Source organism: Mytilus edulis, chromosome 13 (assembly GCF_963676685.1).
Source record: "Mytilus edulis chromosome 13, xbMytEdul2.2, whole genome shotgun sequence".
Taxonomy (NCBI): domain Eukaryota; kingdom Metazoa; phylum Mollusca; class Bivalvia; order Mytilida; family Mytilidae; genus Mytilus; species Mytilus edulis.
In genome coordinates this window covers 49198915-49208733 of record NC_092356.1, presented here as the reverse complement: position 1 = coordinate 49208733, position 9819 = coordinate 49198915, and the positions used below count along the sequence as shown (strand labels likewise).

At 31.1% G+C, this 9819-nt stretch overlaps 1 protein-coding gene across 1 annotated transcript; it reads left to right on the top strand.

Annotated features, from left to right (window-relative positions):
• Positions 1-201: 201 nt before the first annotated feature.
• LOC139501801 (perlucin-like protein) lies at positions 202-9819 on the top strand. The gene is made up of 5 exons (XM_071291018.1): positions 202-4497; positions 6878-6972; positions 8209-8302; positions 9197-9410; positions 9703-9819. Exons 1-5 carry the CDS (start codon positions 4434-4436, stop codon positions 9740-9742), a joined length of 507 nt encoding a protein of 168 aa, XP_071147119.1. The 5' UTR covers positions 202-4433; the 3' UTR covers positions 9743-9819.

Sequence of the window (9819 nt, the reverse complement as noted above, 5' to 3'; positions counted from 1 at the left end):
CAAAAGTAGGCAAGACATGGGTTCTACTGAACCTTTAAATTTTTATACGACCGCAAAAATTTTAATTTTTCGTCGTATATTGCTATCACGTTGGCGTTGTCGTCCTGCGTCGTCTTGCGTCGTCGTCCGAATACTTTTAGATTTCGCACTCTAACTTTAGTAAAAGTGAATAGAAATCTATGAAATTTAACACAAGGTTTATGACCACAAAAGGAAGGTTGGGATTGATGTTCAAACAGTTTAGGAATTAGGGGCCAAAAAAGGGCCCAAATAAGCATTATTCTTGGTTTTCGCACAATAACTTTAGTATTAGTAAATAGAAATCAATGAAATTTAAACACAAGGTTTATGACCACAAAAGGAAGGTTGGGATTGATTTTGGGAGTTTTTGAGGTCTGAACAGTTTAGGAATTAGGGGCCAAAAAGGGGCCCAAGTAAGCATTATTCTTGGTTTTTCGCACCATAACTTTAGTATAAGTAAATAGAAATCTTTAAAATTTAAACATAAGGTTTATGACCATAAAAGGAAGGATGGGTTTGATTTTGGGAGTTTTGGTCCCAACAGGTTTTTAGGAATAAGGGGCCCAAAGGGTCCAAAATTGAACTTTGTTTGATTTCATCAAAAATTGAATCCTTGGGGTTCTTTGATATGCTGAATCTAAAAATGTACTTAGATTTTTGATTATTGGCCCAGTTTTCAAGTTGGTCCAAATTAGGGTCCAAAATTAAACTTTGTTTGATTTCATCAAAAATTGAATAATTGGGGTTCTTTGATATGCCAAATCTAACTGTGTATGTAGATTCTTAATTTTTAGTCCCGTTTTCAAATTGGTCTACATTAAATACCAAAGGGTCCAAAATTAAACTAAGTTTTATTTTAATAAAAATTGAATTCTTTGGCTTTTTTGATATGCTGAATTTAATCATGTACTTAGATTTTTGATTATGGGCCCAGTTTTCAAGTTGGTTCAAATCAGGATCCAAAATTATTATATTAAGTATTGTGCAATAGCAAGAAATTTTCAATTGCACAGTATTCAGCAATAGCAAGAAATCTTCAATTGCACAGTATTGTGCAATAGCAAATATCTTCAATTGCACAGTATTGTGCAATAGCAAGAAATATCTAATTGCACAATATTGTGCAAGAGCAAGAAATTTTCAATTGATTGGAGTTATCTTTCTTTGTCCAGAACAGTAGTTGAATCAACTTAAATCATTGTTTTATACAATGCACAATGTATATTCACTTTTACTATCAACTGATAAATTAAAACACTCTTTACCATTCAGTGATAACAAGCACTTTTTGTTACATTTTAATATTTTATGATGTATTTAAATGAGTAGTTATTGTTGCTAACTCCATTAGAAATTTGAATTGAGATCAGTTTTGAAAAAAGGGAAAGGGGGATGTGAAAAAAAAATGGGGGGGGGGGGTTAATTTTTCTCATTTCAGTTTTCATAAATAAAAAGAAAATTTCTTCAAACATTTTTTTGAGAGGATTAATATTCAACAGCATAGTGATTGCTCAAAGACAAAAAAATATTTTAAGTTCATTAGACCACATTCATTCTGTGTCCAAAACCTATGCTGTGTCAACTATTTAATCACAATCCAAATTTAGAGCTGAATCCAGCTTGAATGTTGTGTCCATACTTGCCCCAACTGTTCAGGGTTCAACCTATGCGGTCGTATAAAGCTGCGCCCTGCGGAGCATCTGGTTGTTGTTGAAAAGATGGTTCTGTTCAATAACTGTCAATATATAGTATAAAGGTCATCCTGTTGTATGTAGAATCTTAATAGGATTAATTCCAAATATTGTAATTCTTTCAATTTTAAGTCTGATATGATATCATTTCTTATGCATTTTCATCCTTTAAAATTAAAAATTGCAATTGATATGCTATGACTCTCACAATTCAGACATCTATGCACTGTTATAAATACTACAGAAAGAGATGCTAATAAAAAAACAGCAGAACACCAGTTTAATGGATGGTTTAATCATGTTGTGATTAAAAGACCCCCTTAACATAAAACTCCATATTTTGAGTTAGAGCTGAGGACGTTTTCTATAATTTTGATATAATTTGTCCCATAAGTAGTACAACACACTGTAAAAACATTATTGAGAAAGTTCAGGTGGGATTTTTTAAATTTTCATTTAATGTCTAGAGGAAAGGCACTACAAAATAACTGTTCTCGGACCATATATCTTAACCTATAACGTGAAATTAAAAAGACCTAGAGAATTCCAATTGAAAGAGTTCTCTATCTATTATCGTCTTTGTTTATGTGTATATAAGGTTATATGGCTGAAGGCTTTCTTTGGATGGTCACCTCGATGGTTTATTAGATGGGGTCTAGACTAAAATACACACGAAAGGCTGATATATAATTTTAAGTTTATAAATTACAGATTGTTAATTTTAGACTTTACTTGGATATACATCTTTGTATTTTTATAAGTTGAATATGAGAGTAGATTGTTCATTTTAGACTTTACTTGAATATAGTTTTGGAGAATCATTTTTATTTTCTTCTTTAAATCAGCAGCGCTAGTACTTATTTCTTTAATGATAATTAATAAGAATATATCTTTGTGAATACAGATAAACCTAAGATTCATGCAACTGAAAATTGAGTATAACCTGATGAACATGAAGTTGAACATATTTTTTCCCAAAATAGTTTGATATTGTTCTTATTCATGTATTTGTTATAATAATGTTTATACTAAGGGGTAATTTGAACTGAATGATTATAGATTTAATAAAGAAAAAGTTAAATTGAAATGACGTCTCAATATAAGTGAGATATGCAGATTGACAGTAGCCAAAACTACGGGAGAGCTGTATTTCAGCTTTCAAACTATTTACATTGATAAACATTCTTTAATATAACATCGTATTATTGGATTTAAGAAAGAACAATGCAAGGATTTAGTCATGCAGCCATTTAATATTTATATAAACTCATCATAAATACCAGGATTGAAATGTTGTATTTCAGCCAGATGCATAATTATACAGTATTAAAAAGATATGAAATCCGGAATTAATATTGTACAATCAAATATTACATTATTGCAAACACTGAAAATGATTTCTTGACTTTAAACTCAACTTATGTTGCAAGTCAATATTTCAAATATAAAGCTATTAGGTTTTTATACTTTGATTATGTTTATATTATAAAACAGATGCAATCTTAATAAAATGACCAAATGATATTTTGTTTTACTTGCCACATGTTGAATTTATCTTTTCCAAGGCTGTAACTTGCAGCTTTAATTCAGTGTATGACGTTGGTTGCTGTCTGTCATATTTGTTTTGGATTATGTGTTTTGTCAAGCCTGCGACTTTTGTAGCACAATGTTCGACATAGGGATGGTGATCTGGTGGTATACTAATTTTAATTAGTTAATTCGAATTGAACTCAAATTACGTGTGGACGCATCATATAAGAAGAAAGCGATGATTTTAACTTTCCAATTGTAATTTTAAATTCACATCTGTAGAAATATACCCTCTGTTCTGTTGTCCTAATCATTGGTACCTTTTGGACATAACGCAATTTGACATGTTCATGTGTATAAGTGTATTCGCTTTGGCAGGTGATGCATGCGAAGCAGGAGATGCTTTACTGTCAACCCACAAGGTCTGGCTCATTTTAAAGTTCATGTGATTATCTTTGTTTGTAACCTTGTGTCGTCTCCTTTTCATTGATATATAAGATTTGAACATTGATAAACTACAGCCACCTTAATTTAGAATAATTATCAAAAGCTATATAATTATATAAGAAAGTAGAAATGTACAAACAGACAGTTAATAAAGTATTGGTAGTATATTACATTATAGCTTCAGATGACTACAATACTATTGTATGCTCCTGAAATAAATTTATAACACCAAAATATTGTCGAAAAGTCCCATGAATTAAACACTTGTATGTATGAAAATCTTAAAGAGAATTAAAAATGAAAGAAAAACCACTTTAAAATTTCGTTATAGCAATCATAATATCTGAAACTGAGTTTTAGATATAAGAAGCTAAGGTATGAGTGCCAATGAGACAACTCTCCATACTTTTAATAGGTAACAGTCTTCATCCTTATCTGAAACAATAGTGTTACATCACAGCATACTTTAAAAATTTATTTCAACGATAATGTCTGAGCTGGTGTTTTAGACTGTATTCTTTTCATTAAAATACATTTATTGCCTTTAAATTTTTGCCAAATAAAACGACATAAGGTAATTTGAATTATGTATGTACTGATACAAAAAAGAGGTGTTTGACATAAATAGACACAAAATGAACTTGTTTATAGGGCAACTACTTGTAATCTGTATGTAGTTCTTATCTAAGACTTGTAAAAGTCACTGCTTAGATCAAATTATTATTGGTGATTACTATATTTAACATGTCCAACACGTTTTTTAATCCTTTCTTGGTTTTTGAACTGTGGCTATTTGTGAATTTATTAGGTAAGTTGAGAGAGATACTTTTATAATAAATGTGTGCAATAAAACGGTCTACTTGAGATGGTAATTCACTTTTTATTAAAACATGTCCCAAAATACCACTATCAAAATAAAATATAAAGCATATAATTAGACACAACACTTACTAATCTCACCAAAAAATCTAAAGAAATCGACAAGACGACCAAAAAAAAGTAGTTTTTTGTCGAGCCTGCAACTTTTGTTGCAGAAAGCTCGACAAAGGGATAGTAATTCGGCGGCGGCGGCGGCGGCGTTAGCTAACTACTTAAAAGCTTTATATTTTAGAAGGTGGAAGACATGGATGCTTCATACTCTGTATATGGATGCCTCATGTTACAAAGTTTCCGTCAGTCACATGTCCAATGTCCTTCACCTCATTTTCATGGTTCAGTGACTACTTGAAAAAAGTTAAGATTTTTTGTAAAGTTAAATTCTCTCTTATAAGTAATAGGATAACTATATTTGGTATGTGCGTACCTTACAAGGTCCTCATGCCCATTAGACAGTTTTCACTTGGCCTCGACTTCATTTCATGGACCAGTGAACAAGGTTAAGTTTTGGTGGTCAAGTCCATATCTCAGATACTATAAGCAATAGGTCTAGTATATTCGGTGTATGGAAGCACTGTAAGGTGTACATGTTCAACTGGCAGGCGTCATCTGACCTTGACCTCATTTTCATGGTTCAGTGGTTATAGTTAAGTTTTTGTGTTTTGGTCTGTTTTTCTCATACTGTATGCAATAGGTCTACTATAATTGGAATATGGAATGATTGTAAGGTGTACATGACTTTTTTGTCTAACTGGCAGGTGTCATCTGACCTTGACTTCATTTTCATGGTTTAGTGGTCAAAGTGAACATTTTGAGTTTGGGTCATTTTTTCTAATACTATATGCAATAGGCCAACTTTATTTGGTGTATGGAAATATTTTATAATCTATATATCAGTCGCAAAGGTTTTATTTGACATTGGCCTCATTTTCACGGTTCATTGCTCAGTGTTAATGTTTTGTGTTTTGGTCTGTTTTCTTAAACTATAAGCAATAGATCAGCTGTATTTGTTGTATGGAAGGATTATGAGGTGCACATGCCTGCCTGGCATGGCTCATCTAACCTTGACCTATTTTGCATGGTTCATAGGTGAATGTTTAGTTTTCTTGGTTAATGTTATGTTTATGTGACAGTTGTAATAAAGCTGTCAACATAATATTAATGATTAGTAAAGAAGGCGAGACATTTCAGCGTGTGCACTCTTGTTTTACAAAGGAACTGAAATACTAAGGGTAACGGTGCAATCACACATGATAATTCCGGAACAAATACTAGACTTAACAAACAACAATATAAAAAGAAACAATACAAAAACCGGATCTGAAATCAAGGGCCATGGATAAGCACCCATCGTAATGCTTTTAACATTAACAGTACCAACATTACCCAAAATATGTATATTTTGCCAATTATTTTCGTTTAATTGATGCACGAGGTCACCATATCTTAAATATATATATAGCTTATAAAACAACAAAGACTAAAAAGTATACCAAGACTCGGACCGTTGTATCATTTAGGGTCATTACGTATTATATACAAATACAAATACAAATAATTTTATTTTGCAATGAGCGCCCCAAAGGAGCAGAAATATAAATTCCAATACAAGCACAAATTAAACAAAACACAAAATCAAGATGGATTGGTACAATATTGATTGAGTTATTAATATTGATATAAAATATATTAATTGATATTATAATGATGACAAATAAAATCCGGAGACATTGTGCATGCGATAGTTTCATTACCATAGAATAGAGTAAGACACTGTGGTTACTACAAGTTGGAAGTACCAATGACCATCTGTTACACAGATATTTTATTACAGTCAACCCAAATGTCGTCATTTACCCTTTCAAATTGACAAAATCATTTTTACCATTGTATCAACTGGAAGGTGTGTACTCAATATGTATACCAATGAATAAAAGCTAGGGCATATAAATGTTGTTGTTGCAACATCAGAATATTTCATCTAATTGGTAAATAAAACTACCCCTCTTTAACTATTTACTGTTAAAAAGCGATCAAGCGATCAGTAGCACGATTGACCATATACAATACATTTTTTTTGTGTCAAATTAAATGAACCTGTCGATATATATGTATTTAAGTTAGTAAGTAATTATATTGTTTATTAGAGTGACATGTGTATAATTGTATTACAATAAATGTTTTTAAGCAATACGTATAAGAACATCTGACCCATTTGGCTTTTATGTGACTTCAATGAAATTACCACAAGCATAAGAGCAATTGATTACAGTTACGTGTTATAGTAGAGAAATTAATATATATATTGGCAGGTGAAGTGTATTTGGAATGTCCTTTGGGGTGGCATCATTATGACAACTCCTGTTATTTGTTCAGCACTGACAGTTATAACTGGTTAGACGCAGAGGTAAATTTGTTCTTTCTATGAGCTAAACCGTAGACAGACATCAAACCAATTTATCTTAGTTACGGTTGATATTCTGTTCAAATACATGGGACAAAAGTTATATTATATTTCTGCTTAAGATACGCATGCAAAAGAAAAACAAACAAACCAAGAAACAGAGTTTAAACACTCTTTAAAAGAAAGAAACACAGCATCATACATTAGAAACCAACAATAACAACAGTCTTTCTTTCATAGGAGAGCAGACTGTTTTAAAAATTGTCCACTAAAGATAATAAAATTTAAATCATGCATACAAATTAAAAATGTTGATGATCTCAATTTCAGGATTTTTTTTTACAAGTTACTATTTGTCCTTTCCATTTCTCTTTGTTTACTACAAATATACTAACAATATGTACATGTTTAACATCCTTACAACCCTATATAAAACACCGAGAAGAATTCGTAAAATTATAGACTTTGATGCTATATGCATAGAAATAAGAGTTAAATCAAGATTTTTGTATGTTTTTGTATGCATTGCTTTTAAATTTTGTCCAATATTATCGCAGCGGCGAAATCTGAAATGATGCTTAGTTAAGGAGTTTTGCACACAGAAAACACATACAGGGAAAATTTTAAAATGAAAGAATACATGTTAGATTTATATTTTCAACATGTCGTAAGGTCCAATTTCAGTAAAAATGGACTTTTTTTTGCGTTACACATCTAGAATTACCACTCGGTCAAATTGGTATTCCTGCATTTTTTGTAAGTAAAATAAGGTGCAAGACTGCACTAAGTGGAATCAAAAAGTAAAATCACAAAAATACTGAACTTAGAGGAAGATCAATTGGGAAAGTCCATAATTACATGGCAAAATCAAATAACAAAACGCATCAAAAACGAATGGACAAGAACTGTCTCACTTTAATGACAGTCTCATCAATTTCCGATATTTTTACATTGATGCGTTAAATAAACAGACACAATAAATATAATAGTCAAAATATGGGTACACCAGTCATCATCGTTTAACAATTTTAAAAGCAAGAGACTGTATCCCAACTGCAGAATACACGACAGATTCAAGCTCTTGTACCAGGGCAGAAAAAAATCTGTAGCAGTCGACGAGCAAACCATGCCTTTGATGAACTGTTTATCATTTAATAATACATATGTAGATAAAACTTATCAATAATAATAAAATATTAGTATAAACACGGCTCAGCATTACATTTGTTTCGTAAATAGAGCAGTTGCCGTGCACATGACGCCCGACTTGCTGAAATTGTTGATAAGAACCAATCAGACTACTTGATGAACATGGCAATTACTGTAAAGAAAGGTAATCTTTATGAACACATTATTAGTTGTTGTATTGTTAATAACATATTTTGTTTTAAGTAATGGACATAGTGCCAAACAAAAAAAAAGTAATTTCATAAAAGTAAAGAAGCCGATTCACAACTGCAATGTATCATCTTTTTTACAACGACTTTTAACATGTGTCAGTTATAATTCTTTTTATCATTTTAATCTAATTATGGATAGACCGACCAACAGTGGTAAAGAAGTAAAAGGATTTTAGATACCGAGTAATTTTGAGCAAAAGTTTTCAAACAGTAGATGAAAACGTTGTCACTGGTAGTATTTTTGTTTGAATGCCGCCATGTTTTGAAATTTCTCGTCATTTTTATTCTTTTTTTTTTTTTTAGATCTATTTATTTTTTTATTTATTTTTTTGTTTTATAAAAGGAATAAAAAGTACTGTACTTGAAGAGTTCTACCTGTCCTTAGGGATTGGACCGTTATAAATATCCTTTTCTTTTGCCTAGCTATAAAACCATGTTTAATCCACCATTTTCTACATAAGAAAATGTCTGTACCAAGTCAGGAATACGACAACTGTTATCTATTCGTTTGATGTGTTTGAGCTTTCGATTTTGCCATTTGCATTATGGATTTTCCGTTTTGAATTTTCCTTAGAGTTCAGTTTATTTTTGTGATCTTATTTTTTTCATTGGCTCTGTTAACCTCGCCAGAAAAAACAAGCTTCTTATTGACAACGTCAATTCTTTAATTGCAGTGCTGTTATTCATTAATATTCCTCGAACGAATTTTTTTTTGTAAATAGATAATATTATTAAAGGAATTTGTTTTTGATTATAGGATATGTAATTGATGAAACTTGTTTTTGTTTTGAGATGAAGTAATTGCTGATCTTTTTTGATTTGGTTAGATCAAAACTATTGGTTAGGAGGAAGAGATGATATAATTGAAGGAACCTGGATATGGGCATCGACAGATCAGATCTTTAAATATACAGATTGGTATCCCGGTCAACCAAACAACTACGAAAATAATGAAGACTGTTTGCACATGTATGCATCATTTAACATGAAATGGAATGATTTTGCCTGCACAAGACTTAGCGGATTCATATGTGAAAGGAAGTGAGTGTGAAAGGATTTGTCAAATTTGTTTGTTTTAGAAAATTTCAAATTAAAACAACTTTTCATTAGCATATTAAGAAGTGAAGACCGAAGCAGTTCTACGATGATCATTCATATCTGACAACAGATTGTTTTATTCACATTTAAATATTTGTCAAATTCAAGCTATAGTTCAATATTCATCAATAGTTTTATTTATTATCAGAGAAACACAAATATATGTTATAAACTATTTGCCTGTTATTTAAATTTAAGATATTCTATTTCAGTAATGCATAATTAAAATTTGTAGGTATCGCAGAACTACTAATGAACCAGAAATCATCGGATAGAGATGCACTCGTACAAAATCAGTATCATGATAGAACATCGTTCTATAGGAAGATTCCAATTAAAGTATGTCTTACCA